Source organism: Phacochoerus africanus, chromosome 3 (genome assembly GCF_016906955.1).
Source record: "Phacochoerus africanus isolate WHEZ1 chromosome 3, ROS_Pafr_v1, whole genome shotgun sequence".
Lineage (NCBI taxonomy): Eukaryota > Metazoa > Chordata > Mammalia > Artiodactyla > Suidae > Phacochoerus > Phacochoerus africanus.
In genome coordinates this window covers 149021673-149044587 of record NC_062546.1, presented here as the reverse complement: position 1 = coordinate 149044587, position 22915 = coordinate 149021673, and the positions used below count along the sequence as shown (strand labels likewise).

Genomic DNA, 22915 nt, shown 5'->3' with positions numbered 1-22915 from the left:
GTATGGATTGCTGCCATTCTGCTCTTAGCCGTTGGACCATAGAGTCAAATTCTGGGGAGTCAAATTTGCACCATTTTTAGAGTTGATTCATAAGACATATACAAAAGTATAACAAAATGTGGTAAACAGCCACTACTCAGTTTAAGAAAAAAAAACATCATCATTACTCTTGAATCCTTGTGTTGATTTTCCCTAATCCCATCTCCTTTATTTTCCCCACAGAGGTAAACCGCTATCCTAATTTGAGCTTAACATTTTTTCACTTTCCATATAGTTTCATCACATACATTTGAATCTCAGCCAAATATATTATTACATTTTGCATGTTTCTGAACTTTATATAAATTGAACTATACTGTATGTTTTCTTCTGTGTCTTGCTCTTTCATTCAGCATATGCTCCTGAGTCATATGGCTTTGTAATTCATTCATTTATTTTCAGTATTAAGTATTCCATTGTATGAATAAGCCCCACTTTATTTGGTAGAGTGTTGATGGAACTTTGGATTCAATGTGTTGTTGTTACGTTCATAACTGCCAAGGACATTTTTATTCCTGTCTCCATGTGCGCATGGAGAAAAGGTTTTCTAGCATCTATACTTAGGAGAATGACATGCACCTTTATCAGTGAATAAAAAGTTCTTGGCCAATCATTGCTTTTTTTTTTTTCTTATGAAAAACAGTATATGTAGCGAGAGCAATTAATATCACATAATACTTCTTGCTAGTACAAAATAATGAGCCTAAATATCCTATATCCTTATGACTATAGGCAGACTCTTACCACATATCTTCCTGATTAGTGATATGGCTGTTTTACCTTTTTCTCTGCATTTACAGTCTATTCCAAAAAGATAGCCTGCCCCACTACTATAAAAAGAACAATGTGGGCTCTCAAGCAAAAATGCAACAGTTAATTCTGTGGGATTGAGCATAAAAATTTCATGCCCTGATCCAATAGTTAGAAGCAATGATGTCTGAAGACAGTAAAATGTGGTAGGTTAAGCAGTGACCATTTTGTGAAATCACCTTCTTCCCTATGATAAAATAAAGCAAAACTTAGACCATCACAATTTCTTGGCCTTCCACCCAGAATGCTTTCAGTTTGCCCACATAGCTAATACCAGATTTTAAACACAAATCTGAAGCTACAATATACCAGGATTTTTATATGTTCTATTTGCTAAAACTTAAAGTTACTTTAGGTTTCCCTTCTCATCCCGAGGGGAAAAATTGGAAAAGAATTAATCAATGCAGAAGGAGGTGAGAAGGAGCAAGAGAGGGAGAGAGAATTCTGCCTAAGTACAGGTAGTTAGTAGATTTGTCCTACAAATGTGTGTATATGTTATACTGTGTGTGTGTGTGTGTGTGTGTGTGTGATTATCACACCAGCAAAATTATTTCTCTGCTTAGGCTTCCTCCCTTCTCAAGAATATTTTGCCTCAGTGCAAGTGTCAACTGCATATGTTAATAATGAAGGAAGCAGATTCCAGACTGAGCCTCAGCACCCTCCCAAGAGGCTAAGAGGCTCTCAGCCTTCACCTCATAAAGCCTGATGTAAGATGGTATAGCTCGTAAGATAAAGGCAGTTATTTCAGATAGTATCTTTTGTTAATATATTAAGTGTTTCCCTCAAGATTAAAAAAAAAAGGGGGGGGGGTTCCCATCATGGCTCATTGGTAACAAACCTGAGTAGTATCCGCGAGGACACCAGTTCAATCCCTGGCCTTGCTCAGTGAATTAAGGATCAAGCATTTCTGTGAGCCGTGGTATAGGTTGCAGACTCAGCTTGAATATGGCGTTGTTGTGACTGTGGTGTAGGCCAGGAGCTGTAGCTCCAATTCGATCCATGGCCTGGGAACTTCCACATGCCACAGGTGCAACCTAAAAAGAACCCCCCCCCCCGCAAAAAAAAAAAAAATACTGTGTGTTTTTTTGTTCTCTGTATTCACTGACTTTCCTGAATAGTTTAAGGCTGGTTAACAAAAATGATAATTTGCAGAGAGATTTCATGGGGAATTGTTTTCAAAGCATTTCCTAGTTTTTCTTACAGATTTTCTCAACACAGCTCTATCTCCTGAACACTGGTACTTTTTTTTTTATGATTTTTGTCTTTTCCATTATAGTTGATTTACAGTGTTCTATCAATTTCTACTGTACAGCAAAGTGACCCAATCATATACATATATATTCTTTTTCTCACATTATCCTCCATCATGCTCTATCACAAGTGACTAGATATAGTTCCCTGTGCTATACAGCAGGATCTCATTGCTTATCCACTCCAAGTACAATGGTTTGCATCTATTAACCCCAGATTCCAAGTCCATCCCACTCTCTCCTCCTGCCCCTTGGCAACCACAAGTCTGTTCTCCAAGTCCACGAGTTTATTTTCTGTGGAAGGGTTCACTTGTGCTGTACATTTGACTCCAGATATAAGTGATATTATATGGTATTTGTCTTTCTCTTCCTGACTTACTTCACTTAGTATGAGAGTCTCTATTTACATTCATGTTGCTGCAATGGCATTCTTTTTTTCTTTTTATGGCTGAGTAGTATTCCATTGTGTATATATACTACATCTTCTAATCCATTCATCTGGTTGATGGACATTTAGGTTGTTTCTATGTCTTGGCTATTGTGAATAGTGCTGCAATGAACATATGGCTGCATGTGTTTTTTTCAAGGAAAGTTTTGTCTGGATATGTGCCCAAGACTGAACACTGGAATTTATCCTAAATTTCTTAATGACTCAGTGGTTTATTAGGGCAATTTGAATTCTCTTCACTGAATGTGAAGAACCCTAATTCGTCAGACAATAGTGATCTAGAATAGCACACCCCAAAGTGGATTGGCCTTATTCTAGGGTTTTGTACTGTAGGAACATCAGCTTTCAGCTCATAGAAATATTAGAGGTTTCTTTAACTTACAGGTGAGGAAACAAAGACTCAGAGAGCTGAACTGACTTGCCTAAGGCCACACAACTTCCTTGAGACAGGGTAGGGAACAGACTGTAGACCTTCTAATTCTTAATTCACTCCTCTCTCCCTGTGTGGCCTTTCAAGGGGCCCACCTGATGAGGGGGGCTGCCTGCAGAATAGTCACACACATACACACACACACACCATCATTCTGTCATTCCTCTCTCTACACAGACCCATGAATATATGGCCGCAGACCTGCCTTTTTGTCCTGTCTGCCACATTCACTGGCTGGGCAGTCCTAAGCATATTACTTGCATACATCTTGTAGCATGTAAAATTTTATATTAATATATTGTAAACTGGGTAGTCCTATGTAAATATAAGGTGCAGATTTTAATCTGATTGAGGACTAGTTTTTTGGTTCTGAGGAAGTCCTAGAAGCAGGTTCTGAGGAAGTCTTTACATAGAACTGCAAACCAGCCGACCTGGATCATGGACAAGCCAACTTCACTGACTTCTTCCTCCAGAGACCCCGTGGAGGAGGATGGAGGATGAGGAAAGTCTCCAGCCAAAGAGGGGGGTAGGGTGATTTTTCATTGACAGTAAAGAAGGGATGATGGCAATAATCTGAGAACTTGCAGTTCTTCTAGAGAGCCAGGTCTCTCCCTGTCTGGTCAGAGGAGGAACAATAGTAGGTGTTAGATACAAAGGTAGGGCAGCTGGCTGCATGCCCTGTGGCCTTAGGCTGCCTGGGGAGATGTTCATATTTCCTCCCCTATAGGGACCCATGCTATGTGGCCCTGACTCTTCACAAGAGTGACTGGCTAGACATCCAGAGGCCAAGTTACCTAGGCACATTAGGGATGATCAGATTTTAGGAGCTGGCTCCACTGCCCAGGCCCTAGCAACCCACCAATCCTTAAAACATAAGGCTAAAAGCCAGTGGTTTTTAAGAAAAAATTTATCCTATCAAGGTTTGCTTTAGCTGTATATAGTTCAAGTGGAAACCCCATTTCCGATTTCTGCGTCTTGCCTACCTTGTAGTAAGCTCTGGTAAGTCCTCAAAAAATCTACCCAAAGTTATGCAGCAAGGGAATGACCCTTATGCTCAAAATCTCAGTTTGGAAACTGTCAGTCTTCCTTTTGATAGAAGCTACAAAGGGCAGTCTTTAATGTGAGGTAAACCTCATCCCAGGTGCTGTCAGACACTTGCTGGGAGGGCTATGGGGCAAGTAATCATGGTTGTCCACCTGCTGTGTGTTCTCTTTGTGATTGTTTTACGTATTTAATGGGCTTCCCTCCTTGTGGTGAACAGAATGACTTAGCAGGCAAGGTGCAGTGATTACTTGCCTTCTGTCTGCCTGTTTGAGTTGACTCTTAGGAGTGGTGCCTGCTGGGCTTGATAGCCTGTGTGGTTTTAAGGCCACACTCCTTGATTTATGGGCGGGAAATTATGACAGAAGGGTTATATAAGATAGTCACAGAGCCAGAACCAAATTTCTGAGGTTTAAACTCTGCAGCCTTATGAAGATCACTCTATATTTATTATGTTACAAGATTCTATGATCCTTGAAAAAGATGCAAGACAGAAAAGACCTACTGAATAGAACTGATTATATTTATTTATAGTGGCTCATGAAACACTCATGTTCATGAGTTATCAAGCTAGTGGGTTTTGTAGTCTAATCAATCATTTGCACCATGGTAGGGGTATGCATGCTTGGCTCCTAAAGACATTGACAAGAATATCATGTGTATTAATTTTCTTTTGCTACATAACAAATCACTACAAATTCAGCAGCTTAAGGCAAACACCAATTTATTATCCATGGCTTCGGGAGGTCTGGCATGATGTCACTGGTTTCTCTGCTCAGGGTCTCCCAAGGCTGAAAGCAAGGAGGTAGACAGGTTGCACCCCCATTTGGTCTTGGCATTCTTTTCAAAGCCCATTCACTTATTGGCAGAATTGAGTTCCTTGCAGTTATAGACTGGGGTTCCCATTTCATACCGGCTGCTGGCCAAAGGTCTGTCTCAGCTCCTAGAAATTGCCCTCAGACAATATGGCAGCTTACTTCTTCAAAGCCAACGGGAGAATCTCAATCTACTTGGCTCTCACAGAGGCCAGGAGTGACTTGTGTAATCATAGGAGTGGCTATCCCATCCCCCTATGCCTTATAACTTAACCTAATCAAGGAAGTAGAGGTCCTATCATATTCAAGGTCTTGCCCACCCTTGAAGGGAGAGGATTACACCAGACTTATACAAAGTGGAAGGTGGGCAGATGCGAATCTCAGAGACTATCTTTAGAATTCTGCTAACCACATTATAATAAAGACTAAAACTGAGTCCATACAAAATGTCCCACAAGCGAATCTCTATGTCCTGATATGGAAAAATGTCCACAAGAACAAAAGCAAGTCATGGAGGAGTATGTTTAGAATAAAGTATAAAAGTATGTGTAGAATAATATATGTAGGTATATATACATACATATATGCACATATTTTTCTATTAGACACCTCAAACTTAAATGTCCTAAACAGAGCTCACAAGGTTTTTTTCTCCCAAGCTTGCTTCTCTCTCTGTTTTCCCATCTCTCTTAAGGCAGCTCAATTCTTCCTGATGCTTATGCCAAAATTGTTATAAGCATGATTCTCTCATGTTGCACATCTAACTCATCAGGAAGTCCAACTGGCTCTACCTGCAAAACTTATCCATAACCTGACCACTTCTCACTACTCAACCAGTTTCACCCAGGCCCAAGCCACCTTTATTTCTGGACTATTTCAGGGCATGGCTCCTTAATCTGCCTCTTTGCTTCCATTCTTCCCCCCTACACTCTATTCTCAATACAATAGCTAGAGGTTTTAATTTTTTAGTTTTATTTTATTTTTATTAGAGTTGATTTATAGCTTTATATCAATTTCTGCTCTACAGCATAGTGACCCAGTCATACATATATATACATTCTTTTTCTCATATTATCTTTCATCATTCTCTATCCAAGAGACTGGATATAGTTCCCTGTGCTGTACAGTAGGACCTCATTGTTTATCCATTCTAAATGTAATAGTTTCTGATCATATCACAACTTTGCTCCACAAACTCCTCAGTCTCCTTATTTCACTAGAGTAAAAGCTACACTCACAATTCTTTCAGAGTCTTACAGTGCCCTACACAATGTCACCTCATTGTCTACCCTCAGTCCTCACCCACACTTCTCCAGCCACACTGATCTCCTTGTTATTTTAGAAGGAGATGCCTCACATACCTACCTCATGTATGCCTTTGCACTGGCTACTCCTCTGCTGAAATAGTGTCCGTCTAATATCTGCCATGGCTCACATCCTCACCTCTTTGAGGTCCTCCTTCAAATGTTACCTGTTAGTAAGGTCTAGCACCCTTGGTATTTCTAAACCTTTTTATCCTGCTCTTTTTTCCTATAATTTTTTATACATTCTAACATCTAATTTATTTACTTTTTTTTGTATTGTTTACCATCTTTCTCTCAGTAGAATGTAAGCTCAGTGAAGGTAAGGATTTTCAACAACCAGTAGGCATTATTGTTGAATATTTTCAGTATTCTTGAATATATTATCTGTGTAATTTATGAGTATGTCATATATTATTGAATATATTATAAATCAGTATATGAACATATTACATATTTGTAGGAAAAGATCAGGAAGAACCTATCCCAAATTGTAAATAGTTGTCATCACTAGAGATAGCAAGATTATAGCTTTTGATTTTAACTTAAAAATTACATGAGTGTGTATATATAGTTTTTGTAATCAGGCAAAATTATAAAGATGTTTTAAAATGTTAGCCCTTTATATCATGTGTGAAATTATGTTTTACCAGGCTGTTGTGAGCCCTCTGAAAACCATACACTATTACTCAAAACCAGAAATGAAATAATGCAAGATCAATGTAAATTAACTTGCCTTGCTATATCTTTGGAGCTTTCAGATGGACTATTTTCTATTGCCCCCATGAACGTGGAGCACTGATTGGATTTTATTCTAACTAAGATCCCTGTCTGAGATTGTTCCAACAACATGTATATAAACCGCATTTGCAGATGACCTGCCATTGTATCAGATGTCTTCTCAGAGTGCATACTCTATTTACAAATACCTGCACCATGAAACAGTTATTCTGGCCTTGCTTTTAGTCAGCATTGCACTTGTGAACTCAACTCCCAATAATTAGTTCCACTCTAACACATCATCTCTGAAGTTTTCTGCCCTTCTTTTCATACTAAACTCAAAAGAACACCTAGAGCCAATACACTAATGCACAGCAAACCATTATTTAGTCAATATAAGGTATGCTACTCTGTTGCTTAATTGAGTATTTCCCTCCATTTGTATAGTTATGGAGAGAATTTTCAGAGCCATTACATGCAGGGTTTGTTTTCTGCCTGCAACAAGAATGAGCAATCAGACCCGGTATTTAAATAGGAAAGGTTCAGCAAGAAGAATGGCAGAAAATAACTAAAAAGTAGGGCAGGCCTTACGCTTGGATGGTTTGGTGATCTCTGTGTTACAAATTCAGGAGCAGTGGAAAGCCCATCAGCACCCAGATCTCCTCTGCCAAGGGGGACTGGTGCCCAGAGTTACACAGTTAAATCTAAGGCTAAAGTGTCATGGTCCTAAGTCTGTCACTCTCCAATCCTGTGCAGTCCTTCCATGTAAAGTTCTTTTTCTGATTTTTTTTTTTTTTAATGAAAGCCTGTTAGAGACAACTCAATAGTTCTTACCCCTGTCATGTAGCACTTAAAGATAATGGGACTTCAGGCTCTGAGATCCTTTGGCTTAGAGCATTAAAGCCCCTTTCACCCGTCAGATCTTCAGAGCAAAGCACATCTGCAATCTGGGGTACTGAGTGCTAGCTTGGCAGGACAGCTCTTTTCCCATTCTCTGTAACTCCTTCTGGTCTGTCAGTTATGCTTCTGTTACAAAGGAAAATGTGCAAAAATAAAACCATTAGGAGATAGTGCTCTGTGGATCTGCTGAAATGCATTTGCTACTGGTAATTTCTCAGTCGCTGATACTTAGACTGAGCCATTTTGAAAGCCTTCTCTGAGCGTAGGGTTTGGTAGGGAAGATTAGACAAAGGATATAAGATTTCCAGATGACCAGGAGGATGAGGATAGTTAGGAGGATTACTAAGACCTGGCTAGGAGGTACAGTGGGGAAGCTGTGGGTAGTGAAGACCCATGTGGGTCACAGGGTTCTCAGAGTAGAGCAGACTTTTGCTGCATCAGTGGTGGAGACGATGCCTTGGCTCTAAGCCCAAAGGTCAGTTATTTTTTTAGGAGCGCTTTTGTTGGGAATCATTTGCCGGTAGTGTTCCAGAAGCCATTAGGACTGATGCTATGTGCAGATGAAGTTGGCATAAATATATGCCTCTCTGTTGTTTCAGTGAAATCAGGGGACCAACTCAGAACATCTCCTCCCTCAGCTTGTCCTCCCAGCACAGCATTTCTCACTGTAGATTGGCATCTGGGGATGAAGTATTACTTTAGGAGTTGCACATATCATTCTAGGGAACAAAAACACATGGCACCTTAATGAGTAGTATTATGTTATCACCAATTCTTTTAGCATTTCCTTTGACAGCCCTTGAGAGGCTGGAAAATATGACAAATATGTTTTGATGGCTCCATGAGGTAAACCGTCTTTAATTATATCCATTAACTGGAAAGACCCAAAGAGAACAAAGACAAGGCAAAACTTTTAGTATATATATCCTTAATTGGAAAGAACTAGGCACCCACAGACAATATATTTCTTTTAATGGTAGCCTCCTGGAAAGGCTTAGTCTCACATGGTTTAACATTTGGGGCTCTAATGATGTGAATTTTAAAGTAAGAATGACTGAGCAAGGACCCTGTGGAAGAATGGAGCAGATAGTTCTGGGAAGATAATTCCTTTCAACACCAGCCATATTTACATTTGTAAAACACCTTACAAATTTTGAAACCCTTTAACACACGTTTTCTCATAAAACTTGAAAAATAAGAAAAAGCAGAAAGAAGAAACGATGAGAGGGTCCTGTAACGTCAAAATCTGGAAACACCCAGTGTTAAGTGTTTTGTGTGCAGGAGATAAATATCGATGACAAAATTGAGGCATGCAGAGTTTTGGTGACTTGGTTGGGGTTGAGATGCCAATAGATATTTTGAGCTCCATTGAGTCCCATGCAATCAGGAGACTTGGATTATCTGATGCACAGAGATGATTCTTTCCTATATACTTTCTTCTTCCTCTTTATCCCTACTGAGGATTCACTCTTCAGAGGCCTTGTGCTTCTCCCACAGGCTTCATCTCCCCTCTCCTTCCCCTCCAGCCTTTGCAGAGGGTGATGTATTCTCCCATGCCTTACTGTTTCATATAGTCATGTAAACTAACCTGCATTAGTTTAACTTTCCAGAAACAAAAGCCATTGCCACAAATAGATAACTAGGGGATTATCTTAATGATCTTACAATCGGAAAGGTCACTCCCGTCATACTCTGCCATCTCTCCTTCTTCTTCTCTTCCATCTTGTTGGATCACGAAGCGTGCTAATCCTCACCACCCTGTTTTCCATGTTCTCACAGTCAGTTAGTGCTGGGCCTGCTTCCCTCTCTCAGCCATAGTGGGAATGACGAACATTCTCAGCACTCTTGGTCACCTCTCCTTCCTCCTCACGCAAGGCTCTGCTCTCTCAGTGTGGCCTTCCTCTCCTCCAGAACCAATCAGCTGACTTCTATTCTCGATCCCATTCCTTTTTTTGTTAACCGTCTTTGCCTTCTATTATCCTTCTGTGTTACTTTATCCAACAGCCCTTCTTTAGAGCTTATCCTCTGTGGCTATTCCGCAACATTTGACATTGTTCTTCCCCTATAGTTCTATTTAGAAAATAACTTTTCTCCTGTGTACAAGTAATTCATTACCTAAAATTTAGAAAATAGAAACAGTCATTTAAAAACTCCCAGAGGCAGATTTCTTTCACAGTATATATACATATATCAAATCATCGTATTGTGTACTTTCAGTATGTTACAGTTTTGTCAATTATACCTCACTGGAGCTGGATGAAAAAAGATAAGGGTTGCCCCGAAGTAAGCAGCAATAGATGGATGAATAGGTAGAGTAAGAGGATTTTTAGGGCAGCGAAACTACTCTGTATAATAATATCTGGTGGATATGTCATCATAAAGTTGTCAAGACCTATAGAACATATAGCATCAAAAGTGAACCCTAATATGTATGGACTTTGGATGATGATTCATCATGATGAATCAGTATGGGTTCATCAGATGCAACATCCTGGTGAGGAATGTTGATGGGGGGGAGGTGCAGAGGGGACATGGAAATTCTCCTTTTGAAACTGACAGCACTAACGGCCTGAACCTAGCCAGAACACAGATTGGGGCTTGAGCCCACGTGCTGGAACTCGAACCCAGCCAAAACCCAGATTGAGACTTGAACCCAGCCTAAAGCCAGATTGGGACTTAAACCCACAGTTTTATGTTAGAATTACTCACCCTGTGTCTGGACTCACCAAGGTTCAGGTTCTTTATACCTCCGAGCAGAAGGAATTCAACTAGCGACAAAGTGATAGACAAGAAACGTATTTATTAGGATAGGACGCTTGTGAGAGATGCAAATGGGCAGACAAAAAAGCTCTGCCCCAAGGATATGGTGGGCCATAGTTTTATCATCCAAGAGGAGTGGGGGTTGGAAAGGCCCCCTCTTCCTTTCTGGGAGTAGTAGCTCCTCCTTAGTATCCAGTAAGGTGTGTATTCAAGTCAGCTGTAGGGCGGTCCTCAAACTCTTGCCCTTCCTCGGAATCTGAATGCAGGCCTCATCCTATCCCCCACCCTATGACCTGAGGCAATTCTCTCATTTCTGCTAGTCTAGCAAGGCTGCCTTGTTCTGATGGCTTTCTTGAGCTAAGAGTGGTCTCCCACATTCTCCAGGTTTCCCCCTTTATCTATGATCCCCTATTGGGACTTCTGCAATCACCTTTGCCTAGTTTATCCCTCTCACTTTTGCTCTCATTTTGCTGTGAACCTAAAACTGTTTTTTTAAAAATAAAGTCTATTTTAAAAACAAAGAAACAAACAAAAACTTCCATGGGCAAACAATTCAAAGGGAACTATTGTGGTGATAATTTTTCCAGGATTTTTCCAATGTATATAATAGGTGTTTGTACACCCACTAACACCCACACTCTTATCACCCCATATGTTAAATTTTTCCCTGTTTGCAGGTATTCTTCTATAGCTTGATTTTAATTAGATGGATAATACTTCATTGTGCTGTGACTTACTTCACTGACTTCAAATCCCTCCAGTGGAATGTGCAGGTTATTTCTGATGTATCATTATCATAAATAATGCTATGGTTCACACCTTTATATGTAAACTTTTGTACATAGCTATGATAATTACCATAGCATAAATTCCTAGACATAAAATTGATAAGTCAAAAGTATTTATACTTTTTAGACTCTGGAAATGTGCTCATCTATTTCTAGAAAGGCTGTAGCAATGTGTTCACACATTAGAAATACTATAAAGCCTAAGCAATGAGTTAAGTATGTATGAGCTTTGAAGTTCTTTCCCAACCCTCTCACTGACTGCATCTTCTTCTTCCTGCTCTAAATATTGTGTCCCTTCATGTTCATTTTTTTTGTCTTTTTTATCTTTTTATTGGACAGGTTTTTTTCTTGATGATTTTACCCACTCAATTAATACCAGTTTCTTCTTCTGTCATTCCCTTCCGTTGCCCTCACAATTGTTATGTGAATCATTTCCCTCAAACTTCCTATGTCCCCCACTTTAAGGAGCTCCCTCACCCCTACTCAAACCAGGAATCTTAATGTTATCTTTTGTAGGAATGGAAACACACATATCCTCACCTCCCTAGAACAAAAATCCTTTTGGGAAAATAGAATTTTTTTTTTCTCTTTTTTTAGGGCCACACCTGCAGCATATAGCAGTTCCCAGGCTAGGGGTCAAATCAGAGCTGCAGCTGCCGGCCTACACCACAGCCAAGCAACGCTGGGTCCTTAACCCACTGAGCAAGGCCAGGGATCAGACCTGCATCCTTATAGATCTTAATCAGGTTTGTTTCCACTGAGCTACAGTGGGGACTCCTACAACAATTTTTGGTAAGCAAAATTTTCTTTTATTTCACAAACAGCCAAAGTTTTGTTTTTCTTACCACCAAGCCTCTCAGGCTGCCTTTTCCCTGTTCCTCTTACTCATCACATGTTCCCTTCCTTCTTGGACTATGACCTCCTCCTTTAGCTGCTTCAGATTTCCTAGGAGAGTTTAGCCAGGGACTATGGTTATCCCAGAGTTGGTAGAGGCGATTGTGCCTACTGGTCAGTGCTAGTACAGGACCACTGGCAATTACGTATGACCCTCAGCAAAACAAAACACACCCAACCACTCTAGTGCTGCACTGGGCAGCTCAAGTCTGCAGGTTACACCTCCCAAGCCTCACTAAAATCTACTTCTTTCTCTTTGTGCTCACTAGCAGTGCTGTAAATTCAGACTCTCTCCTCAGGGAGGAGAAGAACACCACTTTGTTCTTTTGGAAGATAACTTTGATGGATGTGTTTGCTATTGTCTGGCTTCTTTTGAACCAGTCTGTCCACTTTCAAGGCAGTCCATCTCTCTAAGTCTTATCTGATGAGAAGGTGTTAACAGCACCTACCTCACAGGGCTGTTTAAACAAGTATATGCAATAACGCACGTGGAAGTGCTGAGCAAGGTACCTGTCATCGAATGAGCAGTTAATAAATGTTGACTTGTCGTCATAATTGTCACCCTCATCTTCAAGGACTCACTTTTAAGGAGCTAAAACTTCTCCTGATTTCTTTAAGCACAGTTAGTTGCTGGCTTTTCAGTAGTGTTTTAGACACTGATTTTACTAGACTATGAGCTCCTCAAGGGAAATAACTATTTGAATTCATTTTTACATCTTTAACAGCCAGCATTGTGTCTTATGCATAGGGGGTGGTAAATAAATACATGTTGAAAGAGTGTATGGATGATTGATTTATTATATGGATTTATGCCCTCGTTTTTGGTTTTGTTTTTTCTGGAATTCTTAAAAATCAATTGATATAATTCACCCTATTAAAAAACAGAAAAAGAAAAAAAATCACATCATCTAAAAATCACATGATTAAAAAGGCATAGAATGGAAGAGTAAGATGGCATAATAATGTGCCTAGAAAATTCAAAGCACTCCAGATATTAAAGTTAATAATTGAATTTAGCAATATACACTCAAAAATAAATTATACCTCTATATATCAATTTGCAAAAATCAATTATACTTCTATATGTCAATTAAAAGCATTAGAAAATAAATTAATAATACCAGTTGTAATAACACAGACTTTTAAAATACCAGGTAAAAATTACTCTTAAGTCCTCTGCATAGAAAACTATAAAGCTTTTCTTGGAGAGCTTTTAAGAGCTCTAAATAGAGGGATGTTTGCTGATTGTAATACTCAATTTTATGAAAGATGTCAATTCTCTCCTAAATTGATTGATAAATTCAGTAGAATCTCAATAAAAATCTGTACTGTGTATGTGTACATGTGTGTGTTTAAACTTCAAGTTGATTCTGAAATTATATGGAAATGCCAAGGGCCAACAATGATTAAGACAATCTTAAAAAAGGGCAACGTTGAAGAATTTACACTACCAGATACCAAGACTTGGTATAAGACTTAATTATTTGAGGCAAGATGGTATTGTCATAGGATAGATACATAGATCAATGAGGTAGAATAGAGTCCAGAAGAAGACCCGTAAATGCATAGACTCTTGATAATGAAAAAAGTGGTTCTGGAGAATGATGGTGAGAGGTATTTTTCTCCCCATAATTAGTTCTAGGTCATTGGATACACACACACACACACACACACACACAAATTTTGATTATCAGCTTACACTATACTCAAAAATTATTTTCAGCTGTATTGTAGTTCTAAGTGTGACAGTTAAGATAATAAAGAATCTAGGGAACTAATAGGAGAATATCTTCATGAGCTAGGGATGGTGAGAGCTTTCAAGAATAAGACCAAAAAATTACTTTAAGAAAGAAACTAACATGTTGGTATCAAGAGTAGAAGACATCTAGAAAATTAATTCCTCAGGGGAAAACAAACAAAAACATCCAAATATAAAATTTAGCTGCGTAAGCTAACTTCCAACTTCAAATTTTTAAACTATGTAGCTGTTAACTTCTACAATGAATATTTTGAAATATAAAAATATCTTTTTATCCCAACAACCAGAATCCAAAACTTAATATCTTTTTTCTCTGATTAGATTAATATGACAGGTTGACCTTTATCACCAGAAGTCAAGGTCATATCAATTCACTGACACCCTTTTAGTCTTTAGTAGCTCTTATCTAACAGTTCAAATATGGACCATTGGTTTTAATATTAGGTGGAGCTTGTTTCTGAATGATGTTTCCTATGCTGATAATTGTACATTTGCATTTCAGATATCTCTCCTGACAATCTGTGAAGGTGCAAAAATATTGTTGAACCTCCACATTTACCTTATCCTTTGCAACTTCAATTTTTATATGATTTTACAACATATGTAATAAATCAGTAATGTTAGAAATATGGAGTATCAAAATAAATACACATATAGCAGCATTGTAGGCTCATTTTCTTTTTTTTTTTACTAACAGATGTACTCAATCAAAGAGAAGTATGACCCCTAGTTTAATTAAAGTGCTTTAAATACTCAAAGCAGAAACAGTTGCCAGAATTCTTGTCTGGTGGTATGATGATGACCAAGATAGTTTTCCATCCCACTTTCTGTGGCTTCAGGAATTGGTGGAGGTTGTGCTGGTGTGGGTTTATTGGTTGATTCGTCTTTAGTTAGGGCTTGATTTCCTTGCGATGTTCATTGTGATGTTTTAAATGAAAAGAGACAGGTGAGTATATATATGCATTAAAAATTACATTATGGAGTTCCCATTGTGGCTCAGCAGAAATGAATTTGATTGGCATCCATGAGGATGTAGGTTTAATCCCTGGCCTCGCTCAGTGGGTTAGGGATCCAGCATTGCCATGAGCTGTGGTGTAGGTCACAGACACGGCTCAGATCCAGCGCTGCTGTGGCTGTGGCATAGGCTAGCAGCTGCAGCCCCGACTCGACCTCTAGCCTGGGAACTTCCATATGCTGCAGGTATGGCCCTAAAAAGAGAAAAACAAAATTGGATTATATCTTTTTAAAAGTTATTTTAAAACATTTGTTATGAAGAGTGGTAAGCTCTAAGTCAGAATGGATAGATGATATTTAATTTTAATTAATTACTTTCTTATATCCTAGGCTGACCAGATATCTGGTTTTCACATAAGGTCTGTTCTCTGTGTGCCTATTTGGAATAGCAACCACCAAATAATTGGTAAGACATTACTTAAATAGTTCAAACTTCTTCTATAAAGAAATGGAAATTATTTTAAAACATATCAGATATCTTTTTTATATGTCCCCCTTTTTATGACCAGTACTCATCAACTTATGTCTCAAACTCCTGTATAATCTCATAGGTGTAGGCTCCTAATGAAGTAATGTTAATCAAGACTGTGAACAAATATTTATCCCTTTAAATAAGAACCAATCATTTTGAAGGTAGAGGGGATTTCAGAAAGCAGCTAATTGAACTCTTATTTTACTCTGGAAATTGAGGCCCAGAGAGAGAGAGAGAGAGAGAGAGGAAAAAGACTTGAGTTGGTAGCAGGGTCCCAAATAAAACTCAGGTTTCTTAACTCCTTGTACATTTATATATTTACACTATGCTTGTACACATGGAGTAAATCCAAAGGAAAAAAGGACATGCATTGTTATACATGTATTGAACATGAATCTTTCTGCCTAGACGGCTCCAAAATAGATTATACTTTCCCTAGAATAAGGGAATCGTGGGCCAAAGCAGTTTCCTTTTTCTGTCCCTCCCAATTCCTTTGCTTTCAGTCCGGAAAAATCTCAGACATAAGAAAGCAATCTAGGCAAGAAGGGGTCAGTAGTTGAGAAGAAGTCAAAAAGGATGAAAACATAAGTTAACTTATTGAAACACAATGAAAATGTGGAGTTTTTTCCTAAGATATAAAATGTAACCAAGATATTTGGTAACTAATGTACGTATTTGCCTCTTTGCTCCCCCCAAGGTTGCCTCTTAAACTCTAAGATATTGCTATTTACCAAATGATTTAATATTCTGTATATATTGTTGCAACTTGAATTCTAAGAAAAATTTTTCATCTGTCTGCCTAATTTGCAGAAAAATGTTAGTACATTACTGAACAGAAAGAATATTCTAAGATTTGAGAATTTGAGCCCCTAGTACAAACCAATGAATTACATCATGTATAGAGTTTCAAATGTATTTAAGTTTAAAGACAAGAGAAAATCCATGAGAAACACCATGAGATATCTGTAGATGTCCAGTGGCAATTTCACATGCAGTTCTATGCTTCATTCCTAACAGTAAACATCTGCTATTTTTTCAAAACTAAGACTGTGGTTTGCCTATTACACACTAAGAGATTTGTGTTTTTTTATACATGTCTTCTAGCATATGCTGATTTACCTCCCAAATGGGAAGTTAAGTATTTTTTTTTTAAATATCAGCATGCTTTAGAATTACAGTAATTTTTTTGTTTGTACTAAATAGAGACACAAGGGTATGGTTTTCAAGATTGCTGAATTTTTCTGGTTAGACTTGTATACTTTGATAGTCATGCACAAAACATCTGATATAATTCTGGAAATGAACTTTGGAAAGAAGACACACACAAATTAAGTTAGGATTAGTTGAACCCCATTGGTAGCAGGCAACAAAACTAACCTTGCTTTGAAGCTTAACTGTTTCATAATCACTAACATTTCTTGAATGGTCCCCCCACCCCATGTGGAGCAATATCCTTCACAAACATTCAGATGTTATCTCATTTCATCTTCTGAGATAGTTAAATTTTAATCTCCATTTTGCCGATGAGGAAATTCACTGTTAAAAACGTTAGGTAACTTGCTTAAGGTAACACCACGGATGATGAGGTTGAAATTCAAACCAAGACAGTGTAACTCCAGAGCCTGTGTTCTTAATCACTATGCCATGCTGCCTCACTCGAGCACTGGGCTTCAAGAATTGAAAAACTGTTTATATTATATATATATTTGTGTGTATAGATGGGTATACATATACACACAGTTATACATATTCAGGTGATATATATGTATATGTGTATATATATGTAATTGTGTATATATGTGTCTGTATATCCAGTTATAGATATTCAGATGTATGTATGTATATGTATGTATGTAATTGTATATATATGCATATATATACACACACACAGTTATATATATTAGGCATATAGATGTATATGTGTGCATTGTATAATTACGTATATATATGGATGCCAGATAAATCAGTTATTGTCCATAGTCATCTTAAAAACCATTTTCAGGGACTCTGATTGATGCCTGGTAAAACTCCAGGCTTCCCTGAGACCCAGTCTGGATAGCACAACCTGGAAAATAGACTACATCCCTGTACACCTCAGATCTACTCTCATGGAGGCAGCAATTGTTAGAGTAACCAATGATTAAAAGAGGCATGAAGTCATCTGGGGTTTCTATGTTGTAGTAACAGTGTCGAGTGCTGAAAATGACCGCACATCCCAATCTCTTCTCACAGGAGTGGCTCAAGTGTTAAACAGACTTGATGGGAAGCCTTTCGATGATGCAGATCAACGACTTTTTGAGGTAAGAAATTTGTGAACCAGGGGTTATAGCTGAGTCACCAGTAGTCTCCTGGTTACAGCTTACCTGCATTAGTAAAGATAATTACTAACTAGCAATTATTAATCCTTATTCTTTGATAGTGTGACAAAATTTAAAGGTAGATTTGAAGAATATATCAATGTTTAGATAAGATTTGACTCTTTTTCTCATAAATTAGATTATTTCTATCCCAACTGATTATTTTTCTCTTAATCTCAGTACAGAATTAAAGCACCTCCCTCCTATCTCCAACGTATAAATTGTCTTATCCTTATCTTATTTGTGGGTGTTCAGTCATGAGACACCTAGCCAGCTCTGCCATCACCTTTCTTATACTCACAAGCTTCCTTTTACTCCAGTCTGCCCTCTAGCTGCAGAGGTTAGCTTTGAACAGGCTTCCTAGTAGACTTTGTACTAGGAGCCAATATAAAAACCCTATGATTATTTTTCCCTAGCTGAGAATAGGTCAGGACTTGTTCACTAACTGGCTGTAAATCAATCCTCCATCCCATTATCATCTACCTTATGAATACACTCACTTTGTTTCTTTACCAAAATATTTTATAGCCTAGCTACTGAAAGAGGTTTCTTTTTGTTAAATGGAATGAAATTACTAAAATCGGTTCACAGCCTAAATAAATCAAGAGCACATTTAAATGAACTTAAAGTACATTTTTAAATATATAAAGTCATTTCTTCACAATAACGTTATATTAATAATTTTTCTCATGTGCAATGTGAGCAATAAAGTTGTTACATGACAATAGTAATTAAGAATTTTAATGTACATATTTCCCCAAGGCCTACTTCTGTGTACAATAAAATTATACTTTCAGGTCCATCCCAGATGACTGCCTGTTTTCATATTACATTATGTCAGTGAGTTACTGCAGTTTTTAATTAGTGAGCTTCCTCTTTCCTAGGCTTTTGTCATCTTTTGTGGCCTTGGCATCAACAATACAATTATGTATGATCAAGTGAAGAAGTCGTGGGCCAAACAGTCCGTGGCTCTTGATGTAAGTACAATATTTACATCAGAATTTATGCTAGCAGGCCCTAATTTTATGAAGTAAAAACAGTCCTTATAATGGGGCTTAATTTCTCAGTTTTTTATTACCTATTCTTTGGTCTTAACCATTTTAGAGTCATAGGTTTGAACTTGATGGAAGTTAGAGACCCTCTCTAGAAAAATGCACATATGCACATGTAATTTCTGGGTAATCACAGGTTCCTTGAAGCCCTTCCATCTATGTTCCACAGTTAAATGCAGATTTTAAATAATGTTTAAATATTTTAACCATTAAAAATGATGATCCAAAAATCATGTCAGGATTTTAAATGCAATATGAACATATTTTGAATATGTATAGATATTCTGGAAATTCTCAACTTTTCTTACTATAAGAAAAAAAAAAAAAACACCTCGCTATGGAGATATGTGACTCAGATAGGAGAAACTGATTCTGTGATTATCCAACTCACCCCCTCCCCAACAGACATATACATCTCACTGAGAACGCTGACCTGTTTCCCAGGCCTGTGACTGAATCTCCCTTCAGGGCCACTAAGTTCTAAAAGTACAGTGCTTATCTCTCCTGAATCACGGCTTGTGTAGACCCAGGGCTTTTTTTTGTCAGCTTCTACTCTGTAGCTATTGTCAAAGATTTTGTTTGTATCTATGAAATACTAATTTGTAGGGCAGATAAAGTGTCCATGTCTAGATAACATGATGTAGAACAGTGTGACATAATGCATGTACAATCTTCAAAATATTCTGTGTACATTGGTAGAAAGAGAAAACCAAGGGAGAGGGTAAGTAGATGAGTCAGTGGTACCTGCAGAACTCTGATTTGATGTTTAAAAGATGTAAAATTAATAGTCCTTTCTGTATATATTTTTTTCTCCTAACCAGACAGTGAACTCTAGAAGCACAGGGATTTTTATCTTTTTTGTCCCATTCCCAGCACCTGGCAAGGTACTTAGCACACAAGTGGTATTTATTGAATGGTTTTGGATGGGTGGATGGAGGGAGGGAGAGAGGGAGGAAGGAAAGAACAGAAGGAAGGGGGGGGTACTCTCCTTCTGGGATAGTCCCACTTTGTTTACATGTAAGACCTTATAGTAAGGAATAAACACAATATTTATAGGATGAATTAATACACAAGTGAGCTCTAAACCTACAACCAACCAAAGAATGTGTATATATATATATTTCTCATATTATCTTTTCATCATGTTCTGTCATAAGAGACTGGATATAGGTCCCTGTACTATACAGTAGGACCTCATTGCTTATCCATTCTCAGTGATGGTTTGCATCTACTAACCCCAAACTCCTAGTCCATCCCACTCCCTCCTCCTCCCCCTTGGGAACCATAGTCTTTTAATGCCAGCCTCACTCCACATCCATTTCCCCTGCAGAAGGAGGCTGTGAGCTTTATCAGAGTCAAAGGCCATGTAGGGAGAAGATTTAAAGCTTTGTCTTTGACATTAGTCTGATTTAGTCTAGTTAGGATTGAATTCTGGTTTAGCAGCTATTGTTCTTGAGCAAGCTGCTTACCCTCTCAGTTTTTCATATGTTAAATGGGTATGCTGAGAAAGGTATTTTAACTGTTCAATAAAGAAGAACAGACTGGGGGGAAGGGAGGGAGTGCGATGGATGGGCATTTGGGGGGTTTTTTGGATGCAAACTATTATATTTGGAATGGATGGGCAATGGGATCCTACTGTACAGCAGAGGGAAATGTGAGTGATTGGGTCACTTTGTTGTACAACAGAACTTGATGAAACATTGTAAATCAACTATACTTTAATAATAATAAAATTTTTAAAAAGAAAAATTAACTCGAATAATTTTTAAAAATGCAGGGAAAGTTTTGAGAGAAAACATTTCATTACAGTTAGCTGTTTTATTAACCAGAGCACTAGCTGTCCCTAATCAGCAATGAGTTCGGAGTCTGCTCAGCCCAAGATTGCTGTAAAACTGCTGATTGAGGGGCTGGAGAAGAGTTGTAATTTTTTGCCCATTTTATCAGGAAGATCATTTCCTGCTCAAAGCATTAGCTGAAAACAGATCCCTTATTTTCTAGATCCTAGACAAAATTCCCCATGTCAAGAACAGCATGTAGGTCATCAAAAAGTGCTCATCTCCATGGGCAAAGCCTCCACCAAAAGACTTGCCTGCCAGAGAGTCCCTTTCCTGTTCCACATGCTGGCAACTTCAGCCTGTTTTAGCTTGATCCACAAAAGGTGGAAAATAGAAATATAAACATACAAAATGTTTTCTACTTTTCTAGCCTTTACAAAGTGAAGTGACTAATACCTTATCTGGATTTTACTTAACAATTGAATTATGAACACAATTATTTGATGATTGCTTTTCCTAGTTTCTCATAATTCAATCACTTAGTTCTATTGTTGAAGTCTTTTTTTTCCCCTAAATATATAAAATTAATACTCTAAGGCTCTCAGAGAGCAGACATGCTCTTAAAGCTGAATAACAGAACAAAAAAAAAAGGAATTTACTATCACTTTTAATAACTTTTATGATCCTGATTTCCATTTTACATGAGCAGCAGAGATTTCAGGAAAAATATACAGATGTGTGTTTACATTTTCAGACAGTAAGGATCCTAGGATAAAAGGGAGGGAACTTTACCTATAAGTCTAGAATACAAAGAAGCTACACACAAACATAGATGTGGAATTTTACTTCTTTGTTTTCAACATCAAGGATTGCCCTTTGGGGTATCTTTCATAGATACTGCAATGAAGCTTTACCAAACACTGATGAGAAATTTTCCAGGAAATGTAAGTCAGTGTATTAAGGGACACCTTATACACCTTTATGATCAAAGGAGGAAAGGAATGAAGGTCAAACAGAGGGTGTGGAAAGGGCATATGCAATCAGGAGCCAAGCCCCATTTATTCTATGTCCCCAAAGCCTCTCCCATCCATTTCCTCCTTTCCAATCGCCACAGCAACCATCCTACTTAAGGGCTTCATTACCTTTTGATTGAGCAATTGTAATAGCCTTATATTTGCTCTTCCTAAACCATATTTTAGATTGCATCATTCGCCTACTCACAGACCTTAAATTACTCCCCCATTACCTATCGCACTGCAAACTTCTGGCCTTTGAAGCCCTTGTAATCTCATACCAAACTATCTTCCTGCCCTTGGCCCTCATTTCTCTTCTCAGAGTTTTCTATGCTAATTACAAACTCAACTACATCATAGTCTACAAATCAGCCACCTGCTTCTCTGCCATCTGATCTTTGCTCTAACGTTCTCTCCACTTTAGTCTGTTCCAATTATGCCATCTTCCCTCAAAATTGTCCCATCATTCAAAGCTTGATTTAAATGTAATCCTCTCTCTATAAAGCTTCTAATCTCATAGTTGTTTCTCTCTTTGCCCCTATATTACAGTTAATGGTGATTCTGTATGTTTTCCTCTACTAGGACTTATGTGCCTCAAAGCATGTGGTCATGTTTTATATGTCTTTTATTCCTTTTGATGCTTTCTATTTAATGGTACTCAATAAGTGCATTAAATAAATGAATGCATGCAGCCACATCAGCATTCCAAAAGTGAGAAGCTAGGGTTGTGATGGGGGAGCTGACAGACACTTTAGTGACAGACTTGCTGGCCACAGGCTGGCATAGCAACACCTCTGTATCCCCTTCCCCCTTTATAAGCCATGAGCAGAAAATCATTATTTATTTGGGGGTGTCATCTCTTCCCAAGTACCCCCTCCTCTGGGGTATTTCCTTAGGTGAAGATTAAGAGACTAGCCTGGCTTCCTGAAGGCAGAAAGAAGGAAAGATGTAAAAGAGATGATTCCCCATGAAGGCTCTCCTAAGCTCCAAGGAGAGATTTCTCTCCAGCTGGGTGATTGAAAAAGTTAAACTCACAGGATGCCAACAGAATGCCATTTTATTCTTTCTCATCCCTCTTCCTTAATTTACTCTTTTGAATAGGTCTTTCCCATTCCTGGGTGAACTCTGGCAGATTCCACGGCACTTCTGACATACGCGGCGATTATATAGTCTCCGAGCTTTCCGTTTGTCCAGGATTAGAGGCCTATGATCAGGAGAGTGTCATAATGGGCTTTTTAAACTCTTTCTCACTTCACCTCCTCCCCCAAGGTGCAGAG

General features: G+C 38.3%; 1 protein-coding gene across 2 annotated transcripts in view; it reads left to right on the top strand.

Annotated features, from left to right (window-relative positions):
- Nucleotides 1–22915, top strand: part of PDE11A (phosphodiesterase 11A) — a 424697-nt gene that overhangs the window by 234133 nt on the left and 167649 nt on the right. For both annotated transcript variants that reach the window (XM_047772960.1, XM_047772959.1), the window contains exons 7-9: nucleotides 15300–15375; nucleotides 17674–17741; nucleotides 18683–18775. In XM_047772960.1, coding sequence (XP_047628916.1) covers nucleotides 15300–15375; nucleotides 17674–17741; nucleotides 18683–18775 — 237 coding nt within the window. The remainder of the gene's footprint in view (nucleotides 1–15299; nucleotides 15376–17673; nucleotides 17742–18682; nucleotides 18776–22915) is intronic.